The 12,640-nt window shown below is 52.8% G+C and overlaps 3 protein-coding genes across 3 annotated transcripts; 2 read left to right on the top strand and 1 right to left on the bottom strand.

Annotated features, from left to right (window-relative positions):
- Positions 1-1,082: 1,082 nt before the first annotated feature.
- On the bottom strand, positions 1,083-1,856 carry GUITHDRAFT_78986 (hypothetical protein; the record flags this gene model as incomplete). Its single annotated transcript, XM_005823238.1, has 2 exons — positions 1,083-1,184; positions 1,239-1,856. 2 exons carry the CDS (start codon positions 1,854-1,856, stop codon positions 1,083-1,085), a joined length of 720 nt encoding a protein of 239 aa, XP_005823295.1.
- A 1,739-nt stretch (positions 1,857-3,595) lies between these two features.
- On the top strand, positions 3,596-6,330 carry GUITHDRAFT_117544 (hypothetical protein; the record flags this gene model as incomplete). Its single annotated transcript, XM_005823237.1, has 14 exons — positions 3,596-3,738; positions 3,793-3,817; positions 3,873-3,911; positions 3,965-4,057; positions 4,105-4,152; positions 4,364-4,504; positions 4,598-4,663; positions 4,760-4,837; positions 4,881-4,909; positions 4,957-5,419; positions 5,468-5,572; positions 5,623-5,661; positions 5,997-6,073; positions 6,117-6,330. The coding sequence occupies 14 exons, from the start codon at positions 3,596-3,598 to the stop codon at positions 6,328-6,330; spliced, it is 1,560 nt and encodes a 519-aa protein (XP_005823294.1).
- Positions 6,331-7,943: 1,613 nt separating this feature from the next.
- Positions 7,944-12,400, top strand: GUITHDRAFT_145880 (hypothetical protein; the record flags this gene model as incomplete). The annotated part of the gene is made up of 10 exons (XM_005823236.1): positions 7,944-10,259; positions 10,423-10,494; positions 10,700-10,754; positions 10,863-10,948; positions 11,032-11,121; positions 11,247-11,267; positions 11,326-11,391; positions 11,603-11,660; positions 11,870-11,922; positions 12,236-12,400. 10 exons carry the CDS (start codon positions 7,944-7,946, stop codon positions 12,398-12,400), a joined length of 2,982 nt encoding a protein of 993 aa, XP_005823293.1.
- Positions 12,401-12,640: the final 240 nt, after the last annotated feature.

The following is a 12,640-nucleotide window of genomic DNA, read 5'->3' as shown; positions in this document are numbered from 1 at the left end:
CCCTCCTCCTCCTCCTCTCCCTCTCCCTCTCCCTCTCCCTCTCCCCTCTCCCTCTCCCTCTCCCTCTCCCTCTCCCTCTCCCTCTCCCTCTCCCTCTCCCTCTCCCTCTCCCTCTCCCTCTCCCTCTCCCTCTCCCTCTCCTTCTCTAGTTTGTCTGACGTGCAACTTTTTCGATCAGGCCGAAACTGGAAGTTTCTTCGCCTACGACAGGGAGAAGCTGCCGTGGTGAAGCTCAGTGGAGGAAGAGGAGCGGGCGAGTGCAAGAGAGGACGAGGACGAGGACGAGGACGAGGGAAATCAGATGTTTGCTATCAGTTACATTGCATGTACAAGAGTACAATTCAACATGCTTTCTAGATTGTGACCATCCAGGTGGTCATGCCGTGTTGGCTGTCTTGCACTTTTTGACATCCGGCAAAGTGTCAGTCAAATAAATGAACCTCTGCCCTACTTGCTGATAGCATCTCCTCTCCTCCTGCCCCTCCTCCCGCATCCTACCGCATCTCATCGTAGGTGAAGCCATGCAGATCCCCCCCGCTCCCTTCTGTTGAGCCTGTCAGGTCCTTCCCTTCCTTCCCTTCCTCACGGAAGCCTCCTCTACTCCCGTCATGCCCTCAGACGCTCCTAACAAGAGAGAGCTGGTTGATGTGCAGGGCTAGGAGGAACAGGTCTAACAGCCAACTTATACCTCCTGCAAGGGTGTGTGAACAAGGGCAATATTCGATAACCCTTCGAAAGCTCTAACAAACAAACTCGAGTGCTGATTGTGCCAGACTCAATGGAGATTGTGAAACATATCTGACATCTTTTACTTTGAAGTGTTATCGAACAATCGTGCATGAGAGCGGGTGGAGTTGATGTTTGAGTGCCAAACGCCATGCAAGGATGTTGATCGTTATACCCAACGTCAAGGTACAACACAGCAGAAAGTCCATCAAACTCTCTTGATGGAAAGCTTGACAGTTTGTCGTGACGACAAAGCTTGACAGGAAACAATGAGTAAACAGACGGAGTTCCGCACCAGATCAGATGTTTGTTATCAGTTACATTCTATGTACAAGAGTGCGAAGCCACATGCCCTTCTAGATCGTGAACATCCAGGTGTTCATGTCCTGCAGCGCATCGTTGGCTGTCTTGCGCTGATTTGCGTCTAGAACACGATTAATTCCCACAACCGTCTCTCCCTGTTCATCTAGTCAGTACAGGCTTACACAGGAGACAACATGCAATCTTATCACCTGTCCAACAGGAATAGTTACAATCGCTCCTGCGCCAACCACAACATCATCCGAAACGGGAATGTTTCCCAGGATCATCGCGCCAGCTCCAATCTTGACGCGATTCCCTACTTTTGGATGACGATCAAACACCCCAGCCTTGCCGGTTGCCCCCAGCGTCACTCCATGAAGGATGTAGCAGTGATGCCCGATGGACGCCGTCTCGCCTATCACCACCCCTGACGCATGATCGATCATGATAGCGTGGCTCAGCTTCGCTCCAGGATGGGCATCCACCGAGAACTTCTCACTGGCGCGGCTCTGAAGCATCAGAGCAATCATCCGCATCTCTTCATCTCCTGTCACCCACAAACGATGTCCGATCCTCTGGACGATCACTGCATGGAATCCCTTGTAGTACAAGAACGGCTGGATGAAGCTGGTGGCTGCAGGGTCGATGTCTCGGATCCACAATAAGTCCTGGATGGAGTCTGACACGATCTGAGGATTTTCCGTCAAAGTGGCATGCAAGGTCTCGAAGAGATGGTCCTCGTCTATCTCCTTAGTAGCAAGCTTCGATGCCAGCACACTGGCGATAGATTCCGCCAGACTGTTTCTGTAGAGGATGTGCTTCTTCATCTCTCCAATCAGGAGCTTGTTGTGGTCATACTTCCTTGACTCAAGACAGAGCTCGTGAAAGAGGTCCATGGGCGAGTACCGCTGAATCTCCTGCCCCAGGAAAGTCTCAGGTATCTCGGCCGCGCTCTCGAAGTCGAAACTAAAGATCGCATCTCTGGCGCCTTCAACAACATATGGCGAGTGCTTGAGCTTTTTATGTGTTGATACGATCGCGCCGACATTCTTCACATGCTCCTTCTCGTAGTTTGTTGCCGTCGCGCTCAAACGAAATGACGGCAAGCTATGCACAAAACCGAGAGATGGCACAACAAAGTTGGTGAGCCCGACATTCATAGCAAACAGAATCATGGCAGATCTTGCCAAAAGAAGTTTTAACATTTGAATATCCCAAAGAACTTCGAACAAAGCACCAACGACAACAGTCAAGGGCAAGAAGGAACCTGTCCGGCAAGAGGAAGGTATACGGATGTAACTGATGTGAAGAGGATGGAGTGCAGGCGATCAGATCTTGTCCTCCTCCTCCTCCAAAGGGCTAGCATGCATGTCCATACTGTGGTCAGCGGACATGGCACGCGGCCTTCCTTAATAAAGAGAGGCATCCTCCTAAAAGTATTCTACAAGTGCCAGTAAAACATTTTTTAAAAATCTTTAAAAGGAAATCCGGTAGCACGAGATTGCCTTCAATGTATTTTGGTACAAATATTCATATATATACTGCACAAGTCTTGGAGTATGAAGAGCATAATTGACATAATGATGCTAAAAATAAAAGATTTGTCGCAACGGAAGAAAACAATTTGTACGGATCAATGATATAAAACATTATATATAATATAAAAGTTATCACTCGCAAAGTTTCGGCCGCAACGAAGAACGTTGACTAGCACGGGGTAGTAGAACTGAAAGGAGGGGTTGTGTAAATTTTAGCTTCTTGTAGTGGTGGGGTAGATCACAGCATAGTCTTAAGTGGGGGTAATATATCTGTATACTTGGGGTCATATTAGGAAGGACGGTGTATTTCCAGGGGTGTGGTGTAGCACTAACCCAAACTTCGTTTTCATCAGTGGGTAGGGGTTGCCTTTGATTAGCTCGTGGGTAGGGTGGTGTGTAGTCAAGATCATGTAGAATATGAGTCACACTTGGTGGTGGGGTAGATGTCTTGTAGATTTTATAGGGGTACTTTTAACAGTAAATAGAGGGGTAGTGTGGTTGAGAGTTGGGGTTCAGGTCACTATAATATACGGGGTGATGGGGGTGACCCGCTTGTATTAGGGGAAAGCGCGGGAAGTTTGGGGGTGGGTTGTTCATATTGAATAAATTTGGAGATTTCTGAGGACCGGGTGTTGCTACCAGAGAAAAGGGGGGTGAATGACGAATTGTTGAGAGTTCAAGTTTACTTTTTAATTTTGAAATGTGGGGGCAATAATTTTGAAAATCAAAAAGGTATTTCTCCGAGTCCACCTCAAGGCAAGGCTTACGACAGGATCTGGGGGCAGACGCAATGGCGTGGATGGAGCTGGAGGAGTGCGACGAATCGGTCATGGCGCCTTACATACATGCAATCTTAGATGTGAGAGACTTGTCTTAACTTCTTCTATCACAAATTTCACGATATGAGAATCATGGCCAAGCTCGATCGTATACCTCATCACCATAAATACAATCGTTTCTATCAATTTCATCATCTTGGTCATATCCATCCGTCTATCCATCTATTCGATTTATTCATGTCCATATCCATGCCCATAGTCAGCTGCATCTCCATCACATCTATCATCATGTCCGAGGAGGTCGCGCCCCAACCAAAGTGTCCTCGCACTGATCTTGTTCGCTACTGCAGGAAGGGGGGTCCCGAGAAGAACAACTGCTGGTCGTTCGAGGAGTAAGTGACTTTTCCTTTGACATCCCGTCCGGTGCGTTGATGTTGGGCATTCAGGTTCTGGAATCCTCGTGCAGTGAAGGTCCTCCAACGGACCCTGCCATCCCTCCTGAGTTCTCCTGATAGATGTCCATAAGATCGAGAAGGCAGCTGAAAGGATCATCGATGAATGGATCGTACGCTGCTGATAGGCCTCTACTAGGCCCTTGCCTCTGACAGAATGGGATAGAATTCGAAGAATGCCCCGCCGAGTGAAGTCCAACCGACAACTACGTCACCTGCGCTGTGTGCAGGGATGGTTGAAGAGGACAAGAATACCGACGTGTGCTCACATGGGAACATGAGAAGTTGAATTGAACCTTGTTGCAGTTGGCGGGAAAAGTGGATGTAGTGCCCAGAACTTCTCATTCGGTCGAAGTGAGTCTATGCTCTGATTTCTTCTGCTGTTTTGTACCTGAGGGCATTGTTAGGCACAAGATGACGATTGCGGAGGGCGCAGTGACCACAGTGCCTTTGTGGATACAAATGCCGACGAGAGCACACTCCCTGTGGAATTTGCAGCTGCATCAGAGGCAAGGAGCTTTGAGCCTTGAAGAATCCTCAGCTCCTTGACGGCATGTCCGAACAGGTCGCTGGCAATTGGGATGTACCAGTACAGGAGCAAGCGAATGGTTCACAGGACGATGAAAGGACAGAGCAGCCAATTTCCATCGAGGATGAATACTATGAGTATCAAGACTACGATGAAGAGGTTCCTCACGAGTGTTGGGTGCTGTGGGTAGGAAGTTTACCTCCTCTGGTGACAAAACAAGTAGGAAAGCTTGGTCCATTCTCAAGCGTGGCTGACTCAAGTGTCCTTTAGGAGCTGTGGGATGTGTTTGAGCAGTTTGGAATGATAGCGTCGATAGCAGTTCAAAACCAACAGAAGGTCTGTTTTTGATGGTCTGCATGCCACAGAGATTGTTGTTACGAGGGGTCGGGGTCAACTTTACCCTTCCAGCCTCGCTTTCTAATATCGCCTTAGGAAGGACTCTACAATGCCCTGGCTTTTGTGAATTTTCTTGATGAGTCAAGCGCAAAGAGTGCTTTTGAAGATATGAAGGTTGCTTTCGACTGGGCCACCTTCTTGTCTGACAGACTCCTAGGGAGGGCAGATTCTCGGTAAACCGATCAAGTGAGCTTTCATCGACAACGCACACTCATGGCCTAATATCCACATAGGGTCAGACCGCCGCAACCAAAAGTTATACTGTGCTCTGCGAGGCTGCTTGATGCTTACGAGTCTCAATTCTACGAGCCGGAGGATTTCGATGAAGTGTATCAAGAGGAGCATTCCTGTAATCAGCCGGACTCCAGTGTTGAGCTTCAGAGCGCCGACCCCCGCGGGCCTCACGAGTCTTGGGAGCATGCAGACGTTCTGAGCGCAAGAACTCAAGACCTGCAGCTCAACGACGAGGAAGGAATACACAATGACAAGCCCCGCACAAAGAGCACGTGGATCTCCAAGGCCATGGCGGCACCGACGTACAGCCCGTCGTTGACATCTGTCAGATCATTGTTCGAGGAGACGGCAGTGATGACTCTTGGCCTCCAGGCGTCTTCAACCCTCAGCAGACTTGGACGACCAAGGCCAGTCGGAAGCTACTTCTGCAACGATCTGGTGCATCCTTCAGTATCGTTCCAGGTACGTCTCGCTCGACTTCAATCTCACCGTCCAGTCTCATTGCACTAGCGTTGCCAACAAGCAGGAGCGGCCACTCGCAGCCTGGTGGGAGCTGTTCAGTCTGGCAAGACCTTGAACGGAACCGACTATGTTTCATTTCGAGGGTTCCCCCAGGTCTGGCCCGGCAATTACCTTTCGAGCGATTGTTCATTTTTTCTGCTCAGTGGGCGGCTGAGTTGGCAGTCGATCCATGCATCGCCCAGGTGACCTCCAGCTCCGAACACATCCTCTTCCATGATCCTGTTGGCATGTCCAGTACCGGAAACCAGGAGCAGTTGCTCGCCTTGTCGTAGTGGCAGGAGTCGGAGGGATGGACGATCGCGTTGGCCGTCATAAGCATTCATCTCACACCAAAGGAGGCACTCTTGAGAGTGTGGTCCAGGTAGGGAACAACAAACAGGAATAGAATGAAGTGGTATTGCCTGAGGGGGAACAGGGGTAACATGGGGATGAAGTTAGAAACCACTTAGTAGTTCAAGGGAGCAGGGGGGTCTTGTTGGTGATCCGATAAGCCTGACTGAGATGCGTAACTTTTCAGGATATGTTAGAGAGGTCGCAGCATGTTCGGGGCTCCAGAGAGGCCATTATCCCGCTTTACACGGTAACGAAGGAACGGTGAAAGTTTCGGCTCTATCCTTTTGACTGGCAGTTTGTGCAGGTGGGCAGAGACAACCAGCGATACTTCGGCAGTTTCCTTGTTGACCTCCTGCCGACCTGAAAAAGCTCATCGGCTCAATCCGAGTTCCGAGTTCAAGTTCTCAGTCTCGCTCCCGCGACTGGCGGGCCAGCGGCCGAACGAGCCGAACGAGCCGCATGATTCGCCATTACCGTACTTCGAAAGGGCTGGCACCGATGGGGCGGCGAACAGCTGAGTTTAGGTGAGTCTCCAGGATGGGGAGGTACCTATCCCAATCGGCTCGAGGATACTGCGTGGTGTAGATACGCAGAGCTTCGAGTACTGATTCAACATTGTGGCCGGGCAGGCTGAGTGACTGAGTGAAACGTGAATGTGCGGGCCCGGGCCGGCCCAAATGAATTCGATTGAAATCGGAAAGTGTCAGATATCTACTACCCCACTGTATATCTTGGAGTACCCCTACCAATTCATTTAGCTTCATGTACCCCCTCATCTTCCACACAATCTCCAGAATCACCCCCACCCTCTTTTGTCTCTAGCGACCACTTGTCCACTACTACCCTTCATGCTCCATCACCCCTACCCACCATAGCGTTTCGAGGACCCCAGAAATATCGGTAAACCACCCTCCTATTTTACTGGAATATAACCCACCCCTTTCTTCTACATCTAAATGCGAGGTACCTCGAGATCACCCGTCCTTCTCAGTGAGAAACAACCCCCGATCTCACAAGTACCCCCTCTTGCTGAAAGGAGCCAACCCCCTGTCAATCAAACATCACCCCTCCATTCTACCAAAAATTCTGCTTTAGACTACCCCCTACTTTCTGATACCACCCTTCGTTTCTGCTTTCAAGGACCCCCCCTTTGGTTCATTGCTCCCACTTCTCATTGCCGGCGGCATGCGGGGCGACAAATTCTGCGACTTCCTCTTCCTCTCCTCCCGCTCTCCTCCCCCCCTCCTCTCTCTTCTCCTCTCCTCCCCGTCTCCACTTCCTTCCCCTCCTCTCTCTCTCTTCCTCTGATTGTCTGAACTCCTCTCTTGTGCTTTTCATATACCCCTCTTGACTTCGGCACCTCAACCTGGAATGATCATCCCAACACCTACTTCTTCAGCGAGATTCACTTCTCTCGAAAGCCACTATTCCCCTCTGCCTATACCATTCTCTTCCGCTCGCATCGCCCCCCACCTCAACTCCCCGATCTTCTCTCCTCATGGCCTCCCGAGGGCGTCGACCCCGTATTCGTTTGCTTGCTTGCTCCGCCGTACATGCTTGCTTGCTCCGTGTTATAATTCTCATCATGCGTCTTCTTCACTTGACTACCTCTCTCGTATCCCATGATCTCTTCGTTCTCCGCTCCGTCTCCTCCCTCCCCCTGCCCCATCCCTCCTTTTCTTGTTCCTTTGTATTGATCTCCCTCTCGCTCCCTGCCTCCGCTCCATACAAACTGTGCTTCCACCGCTTCTACACAACCCGTTTCCTCGCATCCGTATGCAGCACCATGAGACCAGACCTTAATTGTTGCATCCCTCTTCCTGTTCCTTCCCCCTCCGTTCCTGGTCTGCTCGTTCTCCTGCGTTACAGGATCCGTTGTCGTTTCCTTAACCCCGACTCAGGTCCATCTCTGCTCCATTTGTTCTGGTTCTGTCTGAATGTAGCTCCATCCGTTGTGGTGTCTGCGTTGTGGTGTCAAATGCGCTAGGGATCGTGGAGGTGTCTGTCTCCTCGTCTTGTTGACGGTTCTTGTCAGGTCACGAGAGTTCGCATGCCATCCAAGGCACTGAGGCAACTCGGATCACCTGACACAAATCTTGATTGAGCTTCCGAGTTATCCAAAAGTTTGAAGATGGACAGAACATTGAAGAGAAACTCTTCGCACGAGAAAACTCTCAACAGCAACCCCAGCAGCGGGGGTCTCCCAACCATCCCCAGTGGGGGCACGCTGTCCTCCAGGACAAACAGTCAGTCGAGCATCCAGTCCTTCACTGGGAACCCTGGAGGAAGCGCGAATGACCTGTCCAGGCCTCCTGTCTCCGCGACCCCCAAGGCTAGGCTGTCGCGACCGTCGAGCAGGGAGCAGATTTTGAACGAGTTCAAGCAAGGGCCTGATTCGCAGATGCTGAAGCTGTCAAGCGGCTCAGGAAGAGTTGTGACGAATGTGGAATTCCAGGTGACGGCAAACACCGAGGTTGGAGATCTTGTAGTCGTTACTGGGTCAAGCCTAGAGCTCGGCTCATGGGAGCCAAGGAACGGAGTTGTGCTATCGACAGACAATCACAGATATCCGATGTGGTCAGCGATTGTGGACTTGCCAACAGGTCAGACCATCGAGTACAAGTATTCGATCATCAAGCAGGATGGCACCGTGACTTGGGAGAATGACATAGAGAATCGAATGATAACACCGGAGGGAACTTCAGTGGTGCTTGACGACGGCAGATTCAACTCTGAGCGAGCAAGATTGTTGAACAAGAAAAAGCAATCTCTTGAAAAGGGAAAGAAAGATCTCGGAAAGCATTTCTTGGAACTTCAGGCGAACCTGGACAAGAGCGACACGATCTACATCATCACATATCGCCTGCCTCTCAGCACGCACAGAGACCCAGTCACAGGGAAGTACTCTTTTGAATGGTTGTCTCAGCTGTCCGACAGCAAGCTGCGAGAGATGGACAACACAAAGGTCATGCGATCCATGAGCAGGCATGCGACATACGTCATTGAGAACCTTCGCGATCTTCGGTCTCGTTGCAACGTGTGGTATGTGGGGGGACTGGGCATCGAGGTGAGCGAGGAGGATCAGGAGCAAGTGGAGAAGGAGCTTGCAGAGAAGTTTCAGTGTATCCCAGTCTTCCTTCCGCGAGACATGGCATCAGAGTTCGAAGATTTCTGCCATGATATCCTGAAGCCTGTCTTCCATTTCTTCCATCCGACAAATCGAGACATGTGCTGTGCTTTCTCAGCCGGAGCGAAGTGGCAGCTGTACAACGCGGTGAACCTGCGCTACGTCACTCCCGTGGTGCAGAACTTCAACGATGGAGACATCGTCTTCGTGTTTGACCTCGAGCTTCTCATGGCCCCTACGCTCATTGGCTCTCGAGCTCGCACTGCCAACGTCTGCTTTTTCTTCAACACCCCCTTCCCCTCCTCTGAAATCTTCCGCACCCTGCCGATCAGGAAACAGATCCTCAACTCCCTGCTGAACTCCAACTTCATCCAGTTCCACGACTACAACTACACTCGACACTTCCTCTCCTGCTGCTCCACCTTGTTGGGTATCGAGCATAGACCCACCCGCGGCGGGTTGATGCTCCTGGTCTTCAACGGACACCACTGCTACATCCGGGCGTGCCACGTCGGCATCGATGCTCCGACTCTGTGCGAGCGGCTCAAGGAACCCCAGGTGTCGCAGGAGCTGGAGAACTGGAAGGCGAAGTTTGCGGAGTCTGGGAAGCAGGTCATCCTGTGCGGGTACGACGACCTGGAGCCTCTCACGGGCATCACGCTCAAGCTCTCTGCCTTTCGCAACATCCTCAACGGGTTCCCTGAGTACCGCAAGAACCTCCTCCTCATCCAGGTCGCCATCCCCCTCCACGACTCGAGGGGAGAGCTCATGCACAAGGAGTACGTCAACCAGGTGCACGCAGCCGCCGAGCTGATCGAGAAGGAGTACCCGGGGAGCCTCATGCTGCTCACTGAGAAGATGCCCTTCGGCCCGAGATGTGCCCTCTTCGCGCAGTGCGATGCGCTCGTTATGGCGTCGGTGCGCCATGGCCTGAGCCTCGTGCCCTTTGAGTTTGTGCTCTGCAACGAGTACGGGGGGAAGAAGGGCTCGCTGGTGGTCTCAGAGTTCGCCGCGTGCAGCCGCGTCATCCCCGGGGCCATGAGAACGAATCCCTTCCGAGACGAAGACTTCGCCAAGGCCATCGTCAAGTGCCTTCGGCAGCCCCCGCACGAGCGGCAGCACTACCACCTGCAGCAGGTGGACTGGTGCAAGACTCACACGGTGGAGAGATGGGCAGAGACGATCCTGTTGGACATGAAGAGAGTGCGAGAGAGCATGATCCTCAACGGCGAGGACGTGAAACGAGCGGCGAGCTGCCGCGTCGGGCTCGTGAAGAGCACGTACAAGGAGATCTCGAGCAATGTGCTGAAGGCGGATCAGGTGAGAGGAGGAGAGGATGGAGGGTAGGATGAGGAGAGGTCAAGGAGAAGTCGAGGATGGTCGATGGAGGAGTGGAAATGAGGAGGAGGAGGAGGAGGAGGAGGAGGAGGAAGAGGAGGAGGAGGAGGAGGAGGAGACTCTGATGCTCGTCCTTGTCTTACAGGTGCTGATGGCATACTCGGAGGCAAAGACAAGGCTTCTCCTTATCGACGTCGACTTGCTCATTCGCCCCAAGGTAAACAACAGCTGAGAGCCGATCAAGAGGGGCAGATGGCCCCCGCTCCATGCCCTCCCGTCCTCGTCTGTCCCTCTCCCTCTGCCTCTCCCTCTCCCTCTCCCCTCCCCATGGGTTCCCCCTCCTGCACCTCTATTCTGCCTCTCTCCCTCGTCCTCTCACTTGATCCTCCTCCTCTCCTCCGTCTTCCTCACTCGACCCGCAGGAAGAGATGGGGGATGTATCCAAGGACCAATGCATCAGGTCCCTCCAGCAACTAGGTACTCCACTGCCCTTCCCTGCTTCATGTCCAGCTCTGCCCCAGCTCTCATCGCTCGTCCTCCCTGAGTGCTCCTCCTCCTCCGCGCTCTAGAGTGATCTCCTTGCAGTCCAGGAAAGTGGAAACCTGGTCTTCCTCCTCTCCTCAGAGACGCCAGAGAATTTGCTCAAGTGGCTGGGGACGGCACATGCCAAGGTGAGAGGGAGGAGAGAGGGAGAGCAGGAGGAGAGGGCAGAGGAGGAGGAGCGAAGGGGGTCGACCGATGACTCTGAGGGCAGGCGTGGGAGCAGATGGGTCTGGCAGCAGAGGACGGATACTACTACAAGTGGCCGGGCTCTCCTTTGCAGCGATGGGATGTTCGGATGGAGGTGAGAAGGAGGAGGAGGAGGAGGATGAGAGGAGGACAAGGAGAGGAGGAAGAGATTAGAGGATGAGAGGAGGAGGAGAGGAGGAGGAGTAGAGGAGGAGGATCTGATCAATCTTACCTGAACAGGTCAGAGCAGACTGGAAGGAGGTGACGGATGTGAAGTCGAAGATTACACATGCTCTGACGCTGTAGGGGCGATCTCCAGGTCTGCAGGAACGTCATGGAGGCGTACGCGGAGAGGACGACAGGAACCTTCATCGAAGGCGACAAAGTAGCGGACCCGCCCCCTCTCTTCGTCCTCCCTCACTCCCTCACTCCCTCACTTCCTCACTCCCTCCTCTAGCCTTCTCACTCCCTCACTCCCTCCTCACTCCAGCAGCTCCTATCTCGCCTTCCTCTCTTGCCTCTCTTCCCTCCCTCTTCTGTTTTTCTCTGCCCTTTCTCCCAGTATTTGTTGCTGGTCGACTGTTGACGAGCAACAGGTCGCCTCCATCACTTGGCATTACGGGTCGACCAACCCTGAGTTTGGAGCCCTTCAAGGTTACCCAAAGTTTCTCCTCCCGCGTTCTCCGTTGTTCCGTCCTTGCCTCCTATGTCTCTCTCTGTCGCCTTCTCCCTACTCCTGCCCTCCTCCTCTCCTCCTCTCCCTCCTCGTCGCCCTCCACTGTTCTCTTCCCTCGTTCTCCTCTCCTCGCTCGCGTTCTGCTTCCTTGCCTTGTAGTCGATCTTTCGGCTCAACATCTCGGTAGGCAAAGAGCTCCTCAACCATCTCGAGGACACTATGGCGCATCTGCCCGTCGAGGTTAGGAGGAGGAGGAGGAGGAGGAGGAAGAAGGGAGGAGCGAGAGACTGCGAGAGCGGGAGACAGAGACAGACACAAGGACAAGAAGAGAGGGAGGAGCAGGGGACATGTGGAGGAGGAGGTGGGGGATGAGGGAAGTTGAGGAGAGGGAGGGGAAGTAAAGAAGTGGAGAAAAGAGGATGAAGTGGAGATGGGAGGTGAGTAGGATGGAACAGTAACAGGAGGAGGAGGAGGAGGAGGAGGAGGAGGAGGAGATGAGCGGGGGAGGAGGAGGAGATGAGAGGAGGAGGAGGAGGTTGACCGAGGGCTGCAGGTTGTGATGGGGAAGTCATTTGTGCGTGTTCGACACGAGGGAGTGACCAAGGGGGCGATCACGAAGCATCTGATGAGTCACATCACCGATAGAGGAGGCGTCGACTTCATCCTCTGCCTCGGCGATGACCGCATGGATGAAGGTCCCCCCCTCTCCCCCCGTTAACCACCCCTCCTCTTTCTCTTTCTCTCTCTCTCTCCTCCTTCCTTTCCTCCTCTTTCCTCCTCTTCCTCTCCTCCTCTCCCTCCCTCTTCACCTCCTCCCCCCTCCACTCTCCTCTTCCTCTCCTCCTCTCCCTCCTCCGCCCTCTTCTGTCTCACACCGCATCATCAGACATGTTCAACGTCCTCCTCCACTATCAGAGCGAGGCGCAATATCGAGTTTTTCAGGGGAAAGAACAAGCTG

Source organism: Guillardia theta (genome assembly GCF_000315625.1).
Source record: "Guillardia theta CCMP2712 unplaced genomic scaffold GUITHscaffold_112, whole genome shotgun sequence".
Taxonomy (NCBI): domain Eukaryota; class Cryptophyceae; order Pyrenomonadales; family Geminigeraceae; genus Guillardia; species Guillardia theta.
The sequence above is the reverse complement of the archived record's forward strand: the minus strand, read 5'-3'. Positions and strand labels throughout refer to the sequence as shown.